At 45.9% G+C, this 22,339-nt stretch overlaps 1 protein-coding gene and 1 pseudogene across 1 annotated transcript; both read left to right on the forward strand.

Annotated features, from left to right (window-relative positions):
- The first annotated feature begins 10,486 nt into the window (after nt 1–10,486).
- Nucleotides 10,487–14,512, forward strand: LOC109495721. The gene is made up of 5 exons (XM_023249728.2): nt 10,487–10,942; nt 12,990–13,038; nt 13,327–13,433; nt 13,896–13,948; nt 14,221–14,512. The coding sequence occupies exons 1-5, from the start codon at nt 10,858–10,860 to the stop codon at nt 14,377–14,379; spliced, it is 453 nt and encodes a 150-aa protein (XP_023105496.2). The 5' UTR covers nt 10,487–10,857; the 3' UTR covers nt 14,380–14,512.
- Nucleotides 14,513–16,198: 1,686 nt separating this feature from the next.
- Nucleotides 16,199–16,844, forward strand: LOC111559165 (annotated as a pseudogene).
- The last annotated feature ends 5,495 nt before the right edge of the window (nt 16,845–22,339 follow it).

Raw genomic sequence — 22,339 nt, forward strand, 5'->3', positions numbered from 1 at the left:
GAATCGGAAACAGGCTCCAGGCCCTGAGCCATCAGCCCAGAGCCTGACGCGGGGCTCGAACTCACGGACCGCGAGATCGTGACCTGGCTGAAGTCGGACGCTTAACTGACTGCGCCACCCAGGCGCCCCCATTCTGACAGGTTTAAAGTGATATCTCGTTGTGGTTTTGATTTGCATTTCCCTCATGATTAGTGACATTAAGCATCTTTTCATGTGTCTGTTGGCAACCTGTATGTTTTCTTTGGAAAAATGTCTGTTCAGATCCTCTGCCCATTTTCAATCAGATTAGTTTCTTTCTTTCTGCTGCTGTCGAGTTGTAGAAGTTCTTTATATATTCTGGATATTAACTCCTTACCAGATATGTCATTTGCAAATACCTTCTCCTATTCAGTAGGTTGTCTTTTTGTTTTGTCGATGGTTTCCTCTGGTGTGTGAAAGCTTTTAATTTTGGTGTAGTTCCAGTAATCTATTTTTGCCTTTGTTTCCTTTGCCTAAAGAGACATATCTAGAAAAATGATTCTACAGCTGACATCAAAGAAATTATTGCCTGAGTTCTCCTCTAGAAGTTTCATGGTTTCGGGTCTTACATTTCGGTCTTTAATCCACTTTGAGTTTATTTTTGTGTGTGGTGTAAGAAAGTGGTCCAGGTTCATTCTTTTGCAGGTTGCTGTCCAGTTTTCCCAACACCGTTTGTTGAAGAGACTTCCCCATTGTAGAGTCTTACCTCCTTTGTCGTAAATTAATTGACCACACAAGATTGGTTTATTTCTCGACTCTGCGTTCTCTTCCACTGTCTGTTTTTGTGCCGGTACCACACTGTTTTGATTATTACAGCTTTGTGGTACCTCTTGAAGTTTGGGATTGTGATGCCTCCAGCTCCATTCTTCTTTCTCAAGATTGCTTTGGCTATCTGGGGTTTTGAAAAACTGTTTCTTTTCTTTTTAAAAAACTGTTTCTTTTCTTTTAAAAAAACTGTTTTCCTTTCTTTTACATTTATTTATTTTTGAGAGACAGAGAGCATGAGTAGGGGAGGGAGAGGGGCAGAGGGAGAAGGAGACACAGAACCCGAAGCAGGCTCTAGGCTCTGAGCTGTCAGCACAGAGCCCGACGTGGGACTTGAACTCACGAACCATGAGATCATGACCTGAGCCAAAGTTGGGTTCCACTGAGGAACCCAGGCGCCCCTTGAAAAACTGTTTCTTAAGTGTGCTTATTAGCAGCAAGTTCCTGTTGTTCAATGCATTCCGTGACTACTAACTAATCGAGGACCCTCGCTCAAAACTGTGTAGCTGTAAATAAAAGGAGGGAAACATTTCATATGAACAGAAGCCATATTAACTTACTTCTGGAAAACAAGCTGTTTTGAAGTTCTTTCAATACGTCAACAACGGAAATCGTCAAGATATATGCTACTTTCAAATTAATTTTTTTCTGTGAAAATCCATACGAAAAGAAACCGTAGGGTGACCTAAACTTGCAGGCCGCAGCTTTGAGGGGAAGAAAAAGATAATGATGTTGTTTTGCTTCGCTAAGGCTTGTTATCTTTATCCCCCTAAAAGACCACAACCTTCAGAAATAGGGGCTCCATCTGAAAAAACAACCACAACAGAAAAAGCCTTACTGTTAATACTATTAATACGGCTGTGAGGACATGTCATTATTCCAGGGAACAGTGTGGCACTTTCAGAAACTGCTAAGGGAAATTTCTGGGTCCTTTTAACTGGGTCGAGGAGAGTCTTTCAAGGCAGGGAGCGCACAGTAGGCACTCAATAGACTGAGTAAACAGGATGTGGTGAGGAGCCCTTTGCTGACTTGCCATTCTCTGGCCTCTCGCCGCCTCCTAAAGCTGTTGGAAGGGTTCTGCATCCTCTAAAACACAGAAGGGAGTGTGGCGCACTCAAGTTCATTCGGTGGTAAAGGGCTAAGTGACATCCCTGTTTAGATGCAAGTCTGGGCCTTACGGCCCTGGGGTACCCTGCCGGGGAGGGAGAGGAGAGAGGGAAGGGGGAGGAATGGATGGAGGGAGCACAGTTCTGGTGAGGGCAGTGGTGGGTCCTTTCCCTGTAGCTGATGGTGCTCCGGGGGTGCGGTTGGAAGGCTTCAGGGGGACAGGGTTGGATGCTCCCCCTGCCTCTGGGTAGTCCAGCAAGCCCTTCATACTAGCGGCACAAATAGAAAAAGACCCAAGAAAATTGGCTGGCCCGTCTGGCAGGTGACGGTGGCCGCGGGTCAGGCTGGAGGGTGGGGGATGGGAGGATCTGGGAGTCCTTGCTCCAGGCAGCAGTCTTCCGGAGCCTCCAGCCTTGCTCTCCTGGCTCTCTCCTTCACAGGGTCCTCCTTCCATTATGACAAATATTTAACATCTACCCTGCGGGCGGCTTTGAATTTCAAAATGAGCCAAATATAAAGTGGCTCCAATGAAGCTCGGGTGCTGGGCGCGCCAGATTTGGGTGACATTTACTGAAATGCGTTTTAAAATAGAACCCCAGGAACGTGGAGATAGTCTAACCGTTGCTCATCACATATCAAAATAGATTCATGGCAAAATAAAACAAAGCAACACAAAAACCAACCCAGGGTCCTTGCCAAACTGCTTCCCTGACCTACATTAAAAATAGGCGTTACTAGAAAGAGGTCAGAGCGGCAAGATAAGTTCTGGGCTTTCTCAGCGGCAAGAAGGAGAGATGCTCTGTAAACAGAAGGGAAACTCAGGGGTTGTGAAAAGAAGTTTTACCGTCATGAGAACTTTTTTGTTTTCCCCTCTAGGGTTCACAGGCGGATTCCATCATGGCCAGGCTGCTTTTGGCAGATCCCTTAGCCTCTGAACACTTCTTTTTTTTAAAGTTTATTTATTTTGAAAGAGAGAGAGAAAATGAATATGAGCAGGGGAGGGGCAGAGAGAGAGGGAGAGAGAGAGAATCCCAAGCAGGCTCTGGGGATTGAACTCACAAATCCCGAGATCATGACCTGAGCTGAAACCAAGAGTCTGTCGCTTAACCAGCTGAGTCCCCCAGGTGCCCGTCTGAACACTTCTTTTTAAAAACTATCTGCCCTGGGGCGCCTGGGAGGCGCAGTCGGTTAAGCGTCCGACTTCAGTCAGGTCACGATCTCGCGGTCCGTGAGTTCGAGCCCCGCGTCGGGTTCTGGGCTGATGGCTCAGAGCCTGGAGCCTGCTTCCGATTCTGTGTCTCCCTCTCTCTCTGCCCCTCTCCCGTTCATGCTCTGTCTCTCTCTGTCCCAAAAATAAATAAATGTTGAAAAAAAAATTAAAAAAAAAAAACTATCTGCCCTTTCCAACCCTTCTGTGATGTCAGAACTGACCTCTTAGGGCTCTTCACTTGGGCCACTCAGCTCACTCTCCTTATGCCACATCTCTCCTTTCTTTGAGAACCACTTCCCATCCTGTCGTCCTCAGCTTGACTCGGGGTGGGGGGCAGCTCTCTCTCCACCCTGTCCTGCCTTATCCTCTCTTTCCTCTCCTCTCCTCCTTCTCTTTCTATGTTCCCTGCAGAAAACTTAGGAAACATGGAGAAGTAAGCAAGAAGAATGCTCACCAGGAATCTCACCACTGAGATCATTATTACTAGCACTGGGGTCTTCACCTTTCCATGGCGTACATGCAGAAAGATGGACACGATATATTGCTCAGTGGGGGAGAAAGAACACACAATGTGCACGTGTACAGGCATATGCGGGACCTGCGTATTTATTTTAGTGGAGGATGTTTGACATTCTGCTGTGTTACCTGCCTTTTATTGACCGGACAACATGGTGTAAACATCTGCCCCGTCAATAAATTTGTTTCTATACATCACTTTAATGGTTTAATCTCATTCCACTTTATGGATGTCCCACAATTTATGCAACGATCCACCATTTCTCCATATTTTAAAGGTGTTTCTCACCTGCTGCTTTTGTAAAGGACTCAGCAGTCATTGTCTTACACCCAAATGTTGGCATACTGTTAAAAAACAAACTTCAGGGGCACCTGGGTGGCTCTTGATTTTGAGCACCCGACTCCTGATTTTGGCTCATGTCATGGTCCCAGGGTCGTGGGATGGAGCGACAAGCCACCCCGTACTGAGCAAGGAGACTGCTTAAGAGTCTCTCTCTCTCTCTCTCTCTCTCTCTCCCCCTGCTCCTTCCCAGCTCGTACACAAGCACATGCACACATGTTCTCTCTCTCTTAAATAAATAAATAAATTCAATTAGGTAAATTTGAAGATCTAATTAGCTTTATTAAATGATTCGTAAATTAGGCAGCATCCCAACCAGCAAGCAGAGGGAAGCTCTGAAGGGCTACAGAAAGGGAAGGGTCTTTTTTTTTTTTTAATTTAATTTAATTTAATTTAATTTAATTTAATTTAATTTATTTATTTATTTTATTATATGAAATTTATTGTCAAATTAGTTTCCATACAACACCCAGTGCTCATCCCAAAAGATGCCCTCCTCAATACCCATCACCCACCCTCCCCTCCCTCCCACCCCCCATCAACCTTCAGTTTGTTCTCAGTTTTTAAGAGTCTCTTATGCTTTGGCTCTCTCTAAGGGAAGGGTTTTTAAAGGCAGGACAAGGAAGTCATACATAGAAAAAAAAAATTATTTTAGGAGACGTCACTTTCATTTGGGGACAAAAGGGTAATTAATAAGTAGATTGGTTCATCTTTCTTTGGGAGATGGAGAGATCCTAGGTGACCTTATTGGTGCTGCCCAGAACATTCCTGACTAACCAGTTAAGACTAGATTTCTGCGGGGGGGGGGGGGGGGGGAGGGTGGTGAAACTGTAATTAGATTAGGTATTAAGTCCCAGTTTGGTGACTGGGTCTAAGTGACACCATTTTGGGCTTCGGTTTTCTTTTTAATAATACATATCCTTAGTTATTTCCTCGGGACAAATTCCTCCAAGTGAAGTTGCTGGGCCAAAGAAGGAAGGTCATTCACAGGGCTTTTTTGATACATACCGCCAAATTGTCTTTCACAAAGATTGTAACGATTGACTTCCTGCCCGAGTGCCCATCCCCAGAAAGCTTGCCAGGATTGACTATCTCATTCTTTTTTTTTTTTTTAAGTGGTTTTAAGTTGTTTTCATTTAACTTCTTTCATTACTAGTGAGATAGAATTTATTTTATAGATGTATGCATCTAGCCATTTGCACGTGTCTTTGTCCAAACATATCCTGCGCCTGGATGGGTTCAGTGCCAAGGACTGGGTAATATGGCAGCTTGCAAGGATTGACAAGACCCGGCTGGTTTTAGGATTCACAGTTAAAATGAGTCTTCTCTTTCCTTTTTCTAGTACTTTCTATTTTGGAGAGGTTGGGATCAATGGCAAGAGATGATGATTTCCTTAGATTCATATTCAACCTCCATGCCATGTATTTGGGTTCTTTGCAGTTTTTTCTAGAAATCCATCAGTTATGGTAGACAATGGGACTAAAAAGTAAATTCACATCCTGCTCATATTTCTGTGACAGATTCATGGAACCAACGACGTGCTCTTTTATTGTAGTTGGGTGGTTTTTTTTTTTTTTTGGCATTTTACCTTTTACTTTCCAAATTTATTCAACAATACAAACAATTTCATTTTTCCTATGGGCAGCTTTTCATTTTCTGTTTATGATTCAGTACCTTTGCTTCACGCCGATATCTTAGGAGAAGCAATATATGAACTTAGTATTTTATTTTAGAATTTGTAACTTAAAAACAATAATATGTAACAAGTTTATGAAATTTAACTGCAGTTAATTTTTGTTTTGAAGAAACAACCCATAAACAATAGCTATGCTTGGACGCCTGGGTGGCTCAGTCGGTTGAGCATCAGACTCTTGATTTTAGCTCATGTCATGATCTCAAGGTCATGGGATGGGGCCTGCATAAGATTCTGTATCTCTCCCTCTATTCCTACCCTCCCCGGCTTGCTCTCTCTCTCTCTCTCTCTCTAAAATAAAGAAAAAATAACCAGTATCTATGCTTTAGTTGGCAGTCCATTATATAAACACCTCTAATGTATGATAATTAAAATAAAAATTAATATAAAAATTAAAATACTAAATATTAAAAAGAATAGAAATATTAAAACTAATAATTAAAATAACTATTTTATGGATATGTGATGGTAAATGAGCATTAATTACTACAAAAGTGAGTTATGTCATAATGGAAATGATAGATTATAATTAGGAATTCTGAGCTACCATTCAGGCAGCAATATGAATTTTAATGCAAAATTTCGAATTTACCTGATACACCAGTACTAATAGAAGTGGGTTTTTTTGGTTTTGTTTTGTTTTTAATTTAGATAAAAATCCAAACAGTGGTTGGAAAAGCATCTCCTTGTTTAGAAGCATTAGTTAATGTGAATGTTTTCAATCAGCAAGTTATCAACCCATTCTGCTTCAACTTATGAAGCAAGTAAATGTCAACACTATTGGATAAAGTCTTTATTTCTCTGTGTCAGAAACAAAATGGATTTTGTTAGATAAATCATTTTATTGTTATCTGCCAGAAAATTATTGGAATAAGAATATAAACTACCTACCTTTTGGAATCAGCAGTTAAATAAAAATCTGGAAAAAATTCAAAGTGATAGCAATGTTTATGATGCAGGTAGTGTCCTTAAATGCCATGCCCTTGAACAATAAACAACCTGAACAACTGTCCTTCACTACTCTAGGCGTTTATGTGGCCATTACAGTTAATACAGCACTCCTACTTGCATGCAAGTAACCTGTGTAGGAAACGGAGGAGAGTCTACGTGATCGTCAGACCTGTGTTTGGATGCTGGTCACTCTGTTTGCCATGAGCTTGGGCGATTCATTCACTACTCCCTAGGAATCCTCGGTCACCCCATTTACAAGTGAGGAGAAGTAACATCAGCCAAGAGGCTGACATTCTGATTTTCTTAGGAAGCCAAATGTTAAGGCAATTGTTTGAGGCTTGCAAATAAGCCACTGTGCAAACTGAAAGCCTAAAGATGGTCTTTAAGGCAACCTCCAACCAATAAATGGCCCTGTGACAAACCTCAAGAGCACACAGGGCTTCTATTCTGAGAAATGAAATTTTGCAAAAACAACCAGAAAAACAGTTAAAGTCCCAGAAATGGTGAGAATATTTACTTCAGAGGAAGCCAGGAGGAAGCTTGCTTGAACATCTTCCTCCTGTCTGTCCCTTGTCCCCTCTGCTGGCCCCACTTGATTTCAGCAGCATATCCGTAGCTGGCCTGGAAAAAAGGAATGTGTCCAGTCTTTCCTCCATTCATCAAACATTTGCTGTAGCCTCCTATGTTCCAGGCACTGGCCTATCCTCTGGGAAGAAAAATCAAATCAGACGGTCTCTCCGTCCATGCAGGGCTTCTGAAGTCTTGTTTGTGAACTGTCTTTTTTGCACCCTGTCCTCCCAGGTTCTGTCCCTTCTTCCTTCCACTATCCTAGGTGACAGCTGCCCTTCATGCTCAGGTATCCAGTGCACCTTCTCTTTTCAATGATTTCAGTTATTCATTGTGGAAAAAGGACTGCATGTTCCCACTTTGCCCTGCAGCACCTGGCATGTCCACAGTCCCAGTGCTGCCTAGACTTAGCTGCCCATCGTCCAGCACCAGGATGAATGCCACCTCCTCCACGCCAACCTGCTTTCCTCACCCAATTTAGAACTGAATTCCTTCCTCTCTGATCCAATAGCCCCTTGTTTGTACATCATTTTAGCACTGACCACGCACCTGCCTTTTGTTACAGTGGTTGCAGCCAATGAATACCTCCCGGGGGATGGGAGGGTGAGGTTGGGAAGGCACTCTTTGAGCCCAGGGCCGTGCCCAATTCCTCTCTAACTCTGCTCAGAATTAGCATGATCAAATCATTCTGTTGGTGGCACTCTGCCATCAGGAGTCCATGGATGGCTCTTAGAGTTTATTTATTTAATATATTTTTAAATTTTTAAATTTTTTTAAATTTTTTTATTTTTTTTTAACGTTTATTCATTTTTGAGACAGAGAGAGACAGAGCATGAGCAGGGGAGGGGCAGAGAGAGAGGGAGACACAGAATCTGAAGCAGGCTCCAGGTTCCAAGCTGTCAGCACAGAGCCTGACATGGGGCTCGAACTCATCAACTGCGAGATTATGACCTGAGCCAAAGTCAGATGCTCAACCCACTGAGCCACCCAGGCGCCCCAGCCAAAGGCTATTTAGAGTGAAATCTCATGAATAATATGGGTCGTCAATTGGGTAACACTACATTTTGGATTTTCTTAAGGTAACACTGACTTCTTAAAATATGGATGGTAAATCTACCTTAGTAACCATTCCCTAATTCTACACATACATTTGGACGTGTGCAAAATGATGTTCCGAATGCATCCCATAATTGTGCCATCATTTGAAGAGCAAAAATAGGAAACTATGTCAATGTCTACTGCTAGAAGACCAGGTCACTAAATGGTGGGCATCCATGGAACAGAACACGCGGCAGCTGAAAAAAAGAATGAGAAAGTTCTGTGCATATTGATCATGAATTGACTCCAAGATGTACTAAGTGAAACAGCAAGAGGTAGAACAACGTGTGTAGTCTGGTATCACCTGCAGGGAAAAAACTGTCTTTCATGCGCGTGTCTCTGCGTCTGTGTGTCTATGTGTTTGCTTATGTGCACACAAGGCAGCTCTAAACTGGAAATGCTCATTGCCTCCAGGGAGGGGAACAAGCCGACTGGGGCGAAGGGTGGAAAAACAGCTTTTCAAAGACTCCTTTTGGAGCTTTTCCGTTCTAAGTGACATGAATGCCACATAATAAAACAAAAACATTTAGAAACCCCAAGCTAAAAAGATTACGATGTTCCCTCCTCCGTCCAAAATTAAAGATAAAAACATTTCCGGGGCACCTGGGTGGCTCAGTCGGTTGAATGTCTGACTTCGGCTCAGGTCATGATCTCACCGTCCATGAGTTTGAGCCCCGTGTCGGGCTCTGTACTGACAGCTCAGAGCCTAGAGCCGGCTTCGGATTCTCTGTCTCCCTCTCTCTCTGACCTTCCCCTGCTCATGCTCTGTCTCTCTCTGTCTCTCAAAAATAAATAAACATTGAAAAAAATTAAAAAAAAAAATAAAACAATAAAAACAATTCCTAACACTTCGAAAGGCTAGTCTCCAAAAAGGAGTCCTTAGTATTCCTCGAGTAGTATGACTGTGAGAAGAAATGTACAATGTGCAAGGGGACATGTGCAAAGGGGACACTGGAAGGGGACACTGACATGCATTTGTGAAAAGAACTAGTTATTTTTGTTTTTTTTTTTTAAATTTTTTTTTTCAACGTTTATTTATTTTTGGGACAGAGAGAGACAGAGCATGAATGGGGGAGGGGCAGAGAGAGAGGGAGACACAGAATCGGAAACAGGCTCCAGGCTCCGAGCCATCAGCCCAGAGCCCGACGCGGGGCTCGAACTCACAGACCGCAAGATCGTGACCTGGCTGAAGTCGGACGCTTAACCGACTGCGCCACCCAGGCGCCCCAGAACTAGTTATTTTTGTAGTGGTGCCTTATTCTTGTCACCCTTGCCCCGTTTCACAAATAGGGAAATGGAGTCCAGGCAGGCTAAGTGACTCATCCGTGTTACCTGGACTCTTGGTTCCAAGTCTTGCCTCGGTAGGGGATTTCCTGTCTGCTCCTGCGGATGTCGTGGTGGGTGGGGGAGACAGAGGGGAACAGATACTCTTTCATCGGGTCTTAAACATACCTTTACCCTCACTTCACACCCTGATCAGGGGCTGGATGCCAAGCGGGAGGTAAGTGCCTGTGATGGCCCCTGTGGGCCCCATCTCCCTCACTCTTCCCCTGGGCTGCCTTCCGCCTCCTGGACACTGCTCTTGGCGTGTGGTGGGCATAGCACCCCTTTTTCTAGGATTGACATTCCCCACTTGATCCCCTACTTCATTACACTTTATCACCACTTTATCACACAATTTGGTTCGGGGTTCGGGGTGACTTTGGGCTGTTTCAAATCAACTTCCCTTTCAAAGGATAAAGATCTGCCATCAACTAAGGGATGCCGAAGTTCGTGGTGGAGGCTCGCCATGATTTGGACAGAGGTTGAGCGGCCCTGGGCGGGGTGCTATAAAGGAGCCTTTCACATTTGTTCATTCATTCAACAATTACACAAGGAAGCTATCCATTGCGTAGGCACTGTTCTAGGCGCTGGGGATATAGGGATGATGAAAGCGGGTAAGTTTCTGTCCTTGTGGAGCTTATGTTCTTGTGATGAGAGACGGACAATAGTAAAAAATATCTATATATGATAGAGGTAAATTCATACACTAATAGATGAGAGGTGATGTGGCAGAGAGGCTGGGGGCGTCCACTTCGGACCATGTGCTTGGAGAAAGCCTATCTGAAGATGCTTTTCTTAGGGAAAAAAATGCTATTTCAATGTTTTTAAAAAATATTTATTTATTTTTGAGAGAGAGCGAGAAAGTGAATGTGCATGCATGAGTGGGGGAGGGGCAGAGAGAGAGGGAGAGAGAAAATCTCAAGCAGGCTTTGCGCTGTCAGCTCAGACCCTGGCACGGGGCTCGATCTCATGAACTATGAGATCATGGCTTGAGCTGAAATCAAGAGTTGGATGCCCAACCAAGGCACCCCCGCAATGCTTTTTGAGGTCTTCCCCTCCAGTGCCAAGATTCTAACGTTCTCTTCACCCAGCAGGCTCCCGTGGTGGAATGAGAAAGGTAGACAAGAGGGGTGCCAGTTCCCTGGGGTTTTGTCTCTCCCAGCTGCTGCTAGATGCCTCTGAGAAGCTCTGTTTCCAGGTAAGGAGACCACCTGTCCTAAGACCCACAGGACCTGGAACAGGAACCGGCTGAGTGGACTCCCTGGTGAAATGAATTGGACCAACTGTGGGTTCCAGGACTCCAGAGTCAGCAGCGATGCCTTCCTGAACAACCCCTCACCATTGCTCTGCTCGCGTAAGACCAGCTGAAAACCAGCCCTAGGCCAAGTGGCTATGACTTACTGTTAAGTAATAGTCTGACCACTCAGTTCTCAACCCTGTGGGGTTGGTAGTCTTACTATGTTCATTTCACAGATGGAGAAAATTAGGCGCAGAGAGGTTAAGTGACTAAGATCACAGTTAAGAAGTGCCTGAGACCCAAGTCACTGGATTCTAAAGCTCAGGCTCTTTCATGGTATCATCCTTCATGCTTGTTCTCCTCACTCCCACTGACCCTCCTTGCCTTCCTAACCCTGGAGGGACACCCTCATGCTGTCTGTCCTCCTTGCTATGAACAGGTGTGTCCTATCCCAGCCAGCCACCCCCCACTGGTGCCCCAGGCTCCCCTTTCATTGTTCTGGGCTTCTGTGTGACATCTCACTCCCCACCCCAGTCTCCCACACATCAAGCCCTGTGACTTGGTTCCTCATCGTGGGTGTTGGTGACATGGGCACTGGGAAGATCTGGTTTCCAAGTCCCCTCCCTACCCCTCACTCAGAAGGTGGGCAGGAGTTTGTCAAAGAAAACCTTGGTGAGGTCAGCTATCTTATTTAGAAGGAGGACAGAAAGAGAGGCAGACGGCAAGTGGACCATTAAGGTGCCTGACACAATTCTATCTGACCTTAATGTCCCGAGTGGTCGTGATTCTTGGTGTGCCTCCTCCTAGATGCTATTTGTCATCATGCATGTTAGGTTGCCCCAGTGACCCCCCATGTTCCCTTCACCCAACCTGAGCAACAATCTCTGCATCTGGGTGTCTGATAAGCCAGTTCCCAAGACGTGTCTGGAGAGGTGCTACCTGCCATGGGGGCTGAATTGTGTAGCCCCACTTTATGGGGGAAAGGAAGAGGGAGGAGCCTGAGTGCAGATAAAGAGAACTTTGGGTTTGGGGTCGGAAACATAGGCTCATGGCTCCAGCACTTGTGTGGGGCAAGTGGTTTGTCCTGAAGCTTCTCACCTGCACAGTGGGAGGGTTTGACTAGGTATGTTTTGAGATTCCTTCCAGCTCTGAGAACACAGGCACAGTCTGTGGGGCATGGGCTGGTGTCTTCATCCTTTGGTGCTGGAGAAATGTTTTTACAGTGTGGATAATAGCACAGCCATCCGCCACCAGTCTGGGCAAGCTCTTGCACCTGCCACCTCTGCCCAGTATCAGCCCAACTTTCCAGGGTCCTGACCGCTTCCAACCCCACCACATGCCCCACTCTGGGTACCACTCACCCGTGTCATTCCGGTTACTTTTTTTTTTTCCTGGACATCCTGCCATATCTGGTATCGCTCAGCCCTTTGTAAGAATGGGAGAACTTGGGAGTGAAATGTCCACACGAAGACAGCAGAGCAGAGCATTCATAAACACACAATTTAAAGTCAGAGAGATGTGAGTTCAAGTCTGAACTCTGCCACTTACTAGCTCTAGGACCTTGAGCAAGTCTGATCTCCGTCTGAGTTTGTTTCTTTACTGCAAGATGGGAATAATAATTGTGCCTATTTTATTGTCTATTTATGACAATTAAACGAGATAATGAATATGCCTGATGTATGTTAAGTCCCCCCAAAATGGTAACTAATATTACATTTATATCCTGTAGAGCTCATTCACATGTGTGCTGAGCCTGTTTGGACTGCTAGGACAAATGCCCATTGACTGAGTGGCTTCTAAGCAACAGACATTTATTTCTTATAGTTCTAGATGCTGGTAGATCCAAGATTAAAGCACTGGCACATTCAGTGTCTGGTGAGAGCCCACATCCTGGGTCATAGATAGCTGTCTTCTCTCTGTGTCCTCACATGGTAGAGGGGGTCAGGGGGGATCTACGGGGTCTCTTTTATCAGGGCACTAATGCTATTCATGAGGGCTCTACCCTCATGACCTACTACCTCCCAAAGGACCCATTTCCTAATACCATCACATTGAGGGCTAGGATTTAACATACGAATTTCAGCAGGAGACATTCAGTCAAGAGCATGTGTGTAAAAATTACTCTCAAATTTCCTTTCTACTTCCTTTCTGCCCCTTTCTGTAGAGAACCTCACTACGCTGAAGCCAGAGATCAAACCTGATGAACTCAGCAGGTAGTTGAGAGGAGAGCTGGACCTACGGATGAGAAGTGTCGGGGGCTGTGGGAGGCGGTCTGCTTGGCCCAGAAGGGGGACGGGTGTGACTGGGACCATGGCTCTGGAGGTTGGGGCAGAGGAGAGAGCCTCAAAATGGAGGCAGGAGGTGGGTTTGGGGGAAGTGGGAGCCCAGAGGTGGAAGAGCTCCTGTAGGAGTAGGGAGGCCCCAGGACAATTCTGTGGATGGTCACCAAAGCTGGCCGAGGCGGGTGGAGCGTCCTCATTTCTCTGGTTTGCTTCCCACAGTTTGGGCACAGCAGCCACAGTCATCTCTGGCTCCGTTGGTGTGGTGGCTCTCATCTTGCTTCTGGTGGGTCTCTTGTCCATGACCCTGAAGAAATGGAGACATGAGAGTAAGTTGAGCAAGCTGGCCCTGGACCTGAGAATGAAGAGATGGGGAAAACTGGGGGTGGAGAGGGGGGTGGCTTTCCTGTGGGGCGGCATTGGGGACGGGAGGAGTGGGTGAGCTATGGTGTCTGCTCTCCAGAGCCGCCAGACGCTGTGCATAGAGCGACAGATTTATTTATGGTACAAATTATTTATGCCGAAAGCCATATATATGTGTGGTTTATATGCAGCAACTAAAAGAAATATTAATGCTACACAATCTCACCTAAATAATAACTCAAGTTATAAAGTGCACCAGTGGGGCTCACTCTCCCATCTCATCCTGGGCATCTAGCTTCCTCTAAGGGGCTCAATGGGTTCAATACAGTGAATTTTGCATTTCAAAAGTTTAAGCCTAAGGCCAGTAATCAAGTGAAGATGGTTACTATGCCCACTCAAGCTGACTCTGAATCTATTAATTTTTCTAGGGCTATTTAAGAAACAACTGAGGCACCAGACCAACTTTCTCCATAAAACTTCGGTAAGGAAATAGTCATTGTACCTAAAGGAACTTCCAGTCCCTTCTGCCACGATTTGATGCTGTTTCCGAAGTAGACCCCATGTCAGAGGTGATGGGGATGAGGCAGGGAACAGCCCTAAAAGAAATGTTTTTTTAAGATCGAGGGAAATCCAAGTCTTGCACAAGAACCCAATATTTCATCGCTGTCCTACAGGGGGCCCAGTAGCTGGTGCTATCTATGGATGTCTCTAGTGCTTAGTTATCTGTCTGTAACCGGGGTCCTGTCTCTGAAGGAGTTTTCCTGCCACGCTGATGCCATATATTCCAATGTGATCAACCTGACTCCCTGGAAAGAGGATGACTTCGCTGTCTATGCCAACGTGCCCCCTTTCGATCGGCCCAGGAAGACATCACCAGACCAAGTGGAATATGCCTCCATTGTATTCCACTGATGGGAAGCCAATGCGATGCTTCAGGCTGAGAGTCAAACCTATGCCCCAGCTGGTGTGTGTGTGTGTGTGTGTGTGTGTGTGTGTGTGTGTGTCTAGTTAGAAAAATGCATTAAAACATTCTAATGACGGTAAATGGCTGGGTATTCTTCTAATTGATTGGAAATAAAGTGCAGTTCTAATGGAAAGGAGTGGCATATGAGAGACAGGACATGTCGGTCTGAGCCACCCCAGCCCCAGAAGCTGGTTCCTGAGACAGACCGGCCCACAAAGAAGTCCTTTCTAGTTCTCACCCCTCCTGAGGCTAGGGTTGAGGAGGAGGGTTCATGCTATTCAGGGCTCTGCTTCTCGGTTGTGTCTCTCCTATTCTGCCTTATCCAGAATTAAAACCTTGCCCCTGACGCGTGAAGAGCTGCCGACCTTGTACGTCTGCCTGACAGAACTGCTGGGGAATATAGCAAGTGGGGGACGGTGGTGGGAGGGGCAGCAGGGACACGTGAGGCGCTTCTGACTGAGGGAGCAAGACCTGGTGAGCGCCCGCAGGCACGGAGGGCCACCCGGGGAAGGAGCGCCTGGCCAAAGTGGGCTACCTGTCGCCACTAACCAGGGACCGCTCTTGTGGGAACTTTGGAAGATGTCTGGAATCACAACGGAGTCACCCCTTCTTTTCTTTATTTAAAAACGTGTGTTAAACATCACCATGTTCTAGACTCTGGGAATACAGCCGTGAACCCAAGGGACAAAACCTCACCCCCCATAGAGCTTACCTTCTCCAAGGGGGAAACAGTCAAGGGACGGACAGGCAAATACACAGACAGGCAGGTGATGGCACGTGCTACGGAGCAAAATAAAGCAAATCAGGGAATGTAGGGAAGAGCAAGTGGGGGCGGGGTGCTGTTTTGCATCGGACGGTCAGGGAAGGCTTCCCCGTCACTCGCCCTAAATGCAGAGGGGGTAAATAGGGAAGAGCATTCTGGGCAGAAGGAAGAGCAAATGCAAAGGCCCTGAGGTGGAAGTATGCCTTGCACGGTCAAAGAGGAGCAAGGCGGTGCGTGTGTCTGGAGGGGAAGGGAAGCGACGTGAGGAGATGAGGGGTGTGTAACAAATCAGCACCTGGGTTTAGGAATCAGGTATCCAAGGTAGCACTTGCCACAGCATGTTCCATGGAGTGTTATGTTCATAACAGCAGCCTGGTTTGGGGCGGGGGGATTGTGCCTCTGGCTGCACCACTCTACACTCTGCTGCTCTTCTCTATTAATCTCCAGCGTTCTCCTCACTTCCAGGGGACCCCAGAACCTCAGGCCTTGTCTTCACTCCACCCTAACCTTGTCATCACCCAAGACAATGTCAGTGGCCAGGTAGCCAGTTCCCCAGCGTGTCCTAGTTATGGGAGACATTAATGGATGTAGGGATGGAGAGATTAAATGGATCTGTGACCAAATGAGTTTGGGTAATGATGAATAAGCAAAGAACAGTGGAGAAAAAGAAATTTTCCTTTAAAACCAAAGCTGATGGAAGCCACTGCTCGTCTTCTAAGGAGGCTGGCTGGGTTCATGTCAATAACACCATACTCTATGGCTCCATTGCATTCATAGGGACTGAGGAGAGGAAGAGAAGGAGGCACTAACACTTCCAACCCTCTGCCACCTTTTCTGTGTCAATCGAGGGCAAGTCCAGGAGTAGACAGCCCTTTGTGTTAGCAGAGATGCATGGTTATCCCGTGCCCTGGTTTGCCAGGGAGCTTCCCGCTGCACACCTGTCGTCCCAGCGACGTTATTATGAGACTGCCTTTCACTCGAAAGTGTCATAGTTTGGCTTTTGACTCCTGGCTCGGAGGAGGCAAAAGTTCAACTGTCTCCGGTCACCCCGAATCCGGTCCATCTCACACCAGCCCCCTCCACCAGGCCGCCTAAGTTTGACCCCAAGGAAATCAAAGTCCTATATCTGAGGTGCCAAAGTCGGTGCCACATCTGCCCTGGCCCCGAAGATCGGCCCACGGGGCCTGTCTCCAAAAAAGGTTGCCAAGGCAAATGATGATCGGAAGGGTCTGAAGATTACATTGAAACTGACCATTCAGAACCGACAGGCCCAGGTTAAAGTGGCACCTTCTGCCTCTGCCCTGGTTATCAAAGCCCTCAAGGAACCCCTGAGAGACAGAAAGAAGCAGAAAAACATTGAGCACAGTGGAAATATCACCTTTGATGAGATTGTCAACATTGCCTGATAGAGGCAGCACCGATCGTTAGCCAGAGAACTCTCTGGAACCATTAAAGAGATCCTGGGGACTGCCCAATCTGTGGGCTGCAGCGTTGATGGTTGACACCCTCATGACATCATAGATGACCTCAATAGTGGTTCAGTGGAATGTCCAGCTGGTTAAGAATCACAAAGGAAACTATTTCAATGAAGGATCGTTTGACAATAAAAAATAAAAGTGTCATAATTTGGATGGTAAAGTGTGTGGTCATCCATTAACAAGACTTTGAAGGTGCAAAGGTAGGTCTAAGGCCAAGTAAGGAGGGGAAAGTGAGGATGCCTTATACAATAAAATGAGAAGGAGTTGGGTGGGGGTGGAGGAGGCTGTGTTGGGGGATAACAAGGAAAATTTTGAGGGGAAGAGGGGCTAAAATCACATAAAAGATTTTTACCGGCGCAAACCTCAGTAAAGCCTGCTTAACACAGCAATGCCCGATGTGGGTATTTTGGGGAAGGAGAAAGGGGACTGAAATCCACATCTTGGTCAGCATAGAGCACGAATAAGAGGGAAGTGGTCAAAGGTGCTATATGAATGAGTTGAACAATTCGGGGAGGGGCTGAATTCAGCTGGAAGTGAGTACAGGGACACAAACCCTCTGGAAATTCTCGGAAATCTCAGGGAGGGCCCCAGAGTTTCCAACAGCTAGAATAGTGAGCCAATGGTATTTAAATCTTAATGGATAGACTGACCTCCACATAAATCTGAGATGTAAAATTTAAACAGGTCTCTTTATGGCAAGACTTCTCGGAGCCTCCAATATGTAATGTGCTTGGTGAATAGCTATGTGGTATCCTTTAAACTCTTCATATCCCCAAGGAGCATCCCATAGGGCAGGAATTATTTCTTGTAACACCTTGTGGGAAGAGCTGGAATAAGGGGGCAACTGCCTAGGTGTCACACTGTCACAGAAGGTCCCCGGGGACCAGGCTAGCTCTGCTTCTGCCCAGGGAGAGTGCAGAGTAGCCTTTAGACTTTCATGGGGGCAAGTGGGGTGACTGTGCCCAGCTCGAAGCCAAGACGCCCCCTCTACCAGCCTTGATTTCTTTCTGCACGAGGGCTTCCAATTCTTAATGAGGCAACAAGAGACATGTCTGTAGAGCAGCAGGTGTCAGCTGGGAGAAATTTCATACCCCTTTCAGGGGGCATTTGAAGATATCAGGTGACATTTTTGATTATCACAGTGAGATGGGGTGTGTGTGTGTGTGTGTGTGCACTACTGGGACACGCTGGGTAGAGGCCAGGGATGCTGTTAAATATCCTACCATGCATTGTATCGCCCTCTGGAAGCTAGAATTAGCCTGCACAAAAAATGTCAGTAACGCTGCTCTTGAGGATGGCTGCCCCGGGGTCTTCCTAGAGCTCGTGTGTGAGTCTGCCTTGTTGCTGGCTCCTAGGCTAAAATACAGATATTGCCCAGCTCTCTCTGCCCCAATCTTGGGACCTGTGGTGATTCTAACAACAGTAAAACGAACACTTAATAGTGATTAAGAAATCTTAGCAACTAGAAGGGAGGATGACCAACCATCCTGATTGGCTGGGGATGGTACTTGTTTTAGCATCGAGAATTCCGGGTCCCAGGAAACCCCTCGGGTCTGAGCTAACAGCTAGGACTCCAATACTAAATCAACGTTTGTGACTTTGGAGCAAGCTTCCCTTCACACTTCAGATGGGAGAATTCTGGACATCTCCAGCTAAGGTCTGGAGATCAAGTGAGCTATGTGCCCAGGTCTTGGGCTCTAGGATAAATTCCTCCAGCTCATCCTCAGAAATTGTCCACAGATCACCAGCCTGGCGGGGGTAGCTGTCTTCCTCTCTCTGTTACCCACCCGCACCCATGACTCCTGCATCAGTCTCTGAGGAGCTGCTCAGTGCATTTTGCTGAATGAGTGAATTGATGCTGTTCTTCTGGAAGATTCTTGGGAAATTCTGTTAAGTAGGCGGAGGAGCTTCTAGACCTTGTGGCCATTGTTATTTCCCCTGGAAAAGTACAATTCTGCAAGGCCCTGAAAACCCTCAAAGAAAACGTATCTGTTTTAACAAGGACAGGGATCTGGAACATGAAATACTTTGCAAAGTCCTAAGAGAAATCTCTCTGTGTGACTGGAAAAGGGGTTTACTTGCTCTCTTAATATTTCTATTACAGGATAGAAAAAACCAGCTTCTCAGTGCCCAGCAGGGAGGAGTATTTTATCACTGACATTATTTAGAATTATTGGCTCAGGGTGATAATAAAAGCAGACTGCTTTTAGTTTCATTGTTTTAAAATCCCCCACAGGGCGCCTGGGTGGCTCAGTCGGTTAAGCATCTGACTCTTGGTTTTGGCTCAGGTCATGATCTCACAGTTCATGAATTTAAGCCCCGCATAGGGCTTTGCACTGACAGTGTAGAGTCTGCTTGAGACTCTCTCTCTGCCCTTTCCCTGCTATGCTCTCAATCTCCTTCTGTCTCTCTCTCAAAAATAAATAAACTTTAAAAAATTAAAAAAAATAAAATCGTCTATAGACAACACACCGCTTTAACACCTGCCTCCCAGATGGACAGCTCCCACTGTCACCTGCATCACCCCCTTGGGTAACCACTGAGCTGACAGCGTAACCCAGCTGTTCACTGATTGTGTACAACCCTTACCAAGTTAACTAATGTCCAGCCTTTTTTCATCTCTAAAATGGAAATAATAACGACTACCTCAACAGGAGTTGTCCAATGATGTTATATGAAAATATTCTGTAAACTGTAAGATGCTATAGAAAATGTGAAGAGTTATTATCGGCTGGTTAATACAATTGATTATGTTCTAAGGAGTTATTTCTCATTGACTAGTAGTCGAGTGAACTAGAATCAGCAGGACTATGTTGCCATCACTCGAAGGGAGTGGCCATTATCCATTATCACGGGTAGTGTTTTTTGTTTTTTGTTTCCAAACCTGCCTCAAGTATCATTTAGAAGCAGCTTCTCATAAAAAGGAACTCGACAAATAAATAAATCACATGACCCCCCAATTTTTCACTTCCTTAGGAGCTGATCATCTAAGTGGGAAGCTAAAACAGACACAAAAAAGTAGAAGACAGTTTGTGCACCGGGTGGGCTAGTCTGGATGGAAGAAAGGACACACTCGATATGCAAACATCGAGTATCCCAAACTTAATGAAATTGACGAGGATCCTTGTTTTTAGAAAAAAATGTATTTCAGGCTTTGGAAAAATAGTGGACTCCTCTAATATACTCTGAAAATACGTTTCTTGGCGTAGATGTTCGAAACTTGATCTAGTAGGGGCGCCTGAGTGGCGCAGTCGGTTGAGCATCTGACTTCAGCTCAGGTCACGATCTCACAATTCATGGGTTCGAGCCTGATGCTGTGCTGACAGCTTGGAGCCTGGACCTGCTTCAAATTCTGTGTCTCCCTCTCTCTGCCCCTCCCCTGCCCACATTCTGTCTCTCTTTCTCAAAAATAATTAAACATGAAAAAATGTTTAAAAACAAACCTTGATCTAGGAAATTCACTGACACCCCCTGGAAACACACCAGCTGGGACAATCCTGACTGCATGAGGAAAATGGGGGGACATACAGGGGCCGGAACATGTTAGATGAATGTTCCCCGAGACCTGGTGTCTATGAATTGCTGTCTCATACCTCCTGTGTCTTTTCCATGATTTGGGGGTCTCCGCCCGTCCTTCTGATGTTGGAGCACCACAAGGCTCTCTCCCGGGACCTCCATCCCTTCATTCTACTCCCAAAGGCTTCAGGGACATCTGCTTGCGGAGGCCACTGAACTGTCGATCTCAAACTGTAGATAGAAGCTAGGGTTTCTCTGACAAAGACTGTGATGAGCCTCTGGGTCTGTTTTCCTGACTCCCTTTTACTTTCCAGAATATAGCACTCACCACACCTTTGTGTGATTTCTTATCTGGAGTCTATGATCCCAATCCCTTGAGGATAGTGACCACGTCTATCTTCTTTACTCTGTATTCCAAGTGCTTAGCATAGGGCCAGGCGCATCACAGACTATCCAGAAACATCCGCAGGATGAATGAATGGTAGAACCATTTAGGGGAGAACAACACAGTGGTCATGGTAGGAAAGCCCTTGATTTTTTCTAGAATTCTTTTTTTTAATACCAGCTTAATTGAGGTCGAATTCACTTACCATACAATTCAATGCCACAGTTTGCAGTCTGCCCACAGAGGCACATAACCAGCACCACGATCATTTTTAGAACAACTTTCATCACCCAGAAGGAGCCCTGCTCTCAGTAGCAGTTGCTCTCCATTTCTATTTTATTTTATTTTATTTTATTTTATTTTATTTTTTATTTTATTTTTAATTTTTTTAACGTTTATTTATTTTTGAGACAGAGAGAGACAGAGCATGAACAGGGGAGGAGCAGAGAGAGAGGGAGACACAGAATCTGAAACAGGCTCCAGGCTCTGAGCTGTCAGCACAGAGCCCGACGCGGAACTCGAACTCACGGACCGCGAGATCGTGACCTGAGCCGAAGTCGGACGCTTAACCGACCAAGCCACCCAGGCGCCCCATCTATGTTATCTTTAAGAGGTAATAGGTTCAGTGGGTTAAGTGTCCAACTCTTGATTTCGGCTCAGGTCATGATGTCACAGGTCATGCATTTGAGTCCCACATCGGTCTCTGCGCTGACAGTGCGGAGCCTGCTTGGGATTCTCTCTCTCCCACCTCTCTCTGCCCCTCCCCTGCTTATGCTGTCTCTCAAAATAAATAAATAAACTTTAAAAATGGAAAAGATATTAAAACCTAATGTTTGCAGAATGTTTTGCAATGAATGGAGTGCTTCACGTGAACTCATTAATCCTTAAGCAATTCGGGGACGTGGGCATCTCAGTGCATCTGTCACTGAGGTTAAACTTTAGGTTATAGACTGAGATCAGTAATCAATAAAAAGTTTGAACTGAAAGGGAGGAAAGGAGTGGAAGGGATGGCCAGGGGCAAGAAGCTCCTGGCCATAGACTGTTGACTCTGGGAAGGTGCAGGGCTTGGTGCTTGTCATGCGAACTTAGGGTTGTGCACTGCACAACCCCATGGCGTTGAGTGTCAACCTACTTGCCGATGCAGAAAATCCATTAGGGGGTATAGAAAGTATGCAAATATTGCAGAAAGCAAGTGGTTTTCAAACTGATAATAAAAGTTCTGAGTTTGAATCCTGGTTCCGCTAGTTACTACAATCCTGAATTTGGGAACCTCCCCAAGTTTCAGCTTCTTTGTTTTATTTTATTTTATTTGATTTTATTATTAAAATTTTTTTAATGTTTATTTTTTTGAGAGAGACAAAGAGACAGCACAAGCTGGGGAGGGGCAGAGACGGAGACACAGAATCTGAAGCAGGCTCCAGGCTTGGAGCTGTCAGCACAGAACCTGATGTGGGGCTCGAACTCACAAACCATGAGCTCATGACCTGCGCTGGAATTGGGAATCCAATGCTCAACTGACTGAGCCACCCAGACGATCCCAGCTTCTTCATTGTAAAATAGTATCCTCCTTATAAGTTTGCTGTGGGGGTCAAATGGATTAGTGTAAAGAAAGCAAGTGGTACAGTTGCTGACACTCATTAAATAATAAAACATTTTGGGGTGCCTGGGTGGCGCAGTCGGTTAAGCGTCTGACTTCAGCCAGGTCACGATCTCGCGGTCCGTGAGTTCGAGCCCCGCGTCAGGCTCTGGGCTGATGGCTCGGAGCC

Source organism: Felis catus, chromosome F1 (assembly GCF_018350175.1).
Source record: "Felis catus isolate Fca126 chromosome F1, F.catus_Fca126_mat1.0, whole genome shotgun sequence".
Lineage (NCBI taxonomy): Eukaryota > Metazoa > Chordata > Mammalia > Carnivora > Felidae > Felis > Felis catus.

Coding starts and splice junctions, on each gene's coding strand:
- LOC109495721 (XM_023249728.2), top strand. CDS start 10,858: ATGAATTGGACCAACTGTGGGTTCCAGGACTCCAGAGTCAGCAGCGAT. Junction 10,943..12,989: donor CTCACCATTGCTCTGCTCGC/GTAAGACCAGCT, acceptor CCCTTTCTGTAG/AGAACCTCACTACGCTGAAG. Junction 13,949..14,220: donor ACTTTCTCCATAAAACTTCG/GTAAGGAAATAG, acceptor CTGTCTCTGAAG/GAGTTTTCCTGCCACGCTGA.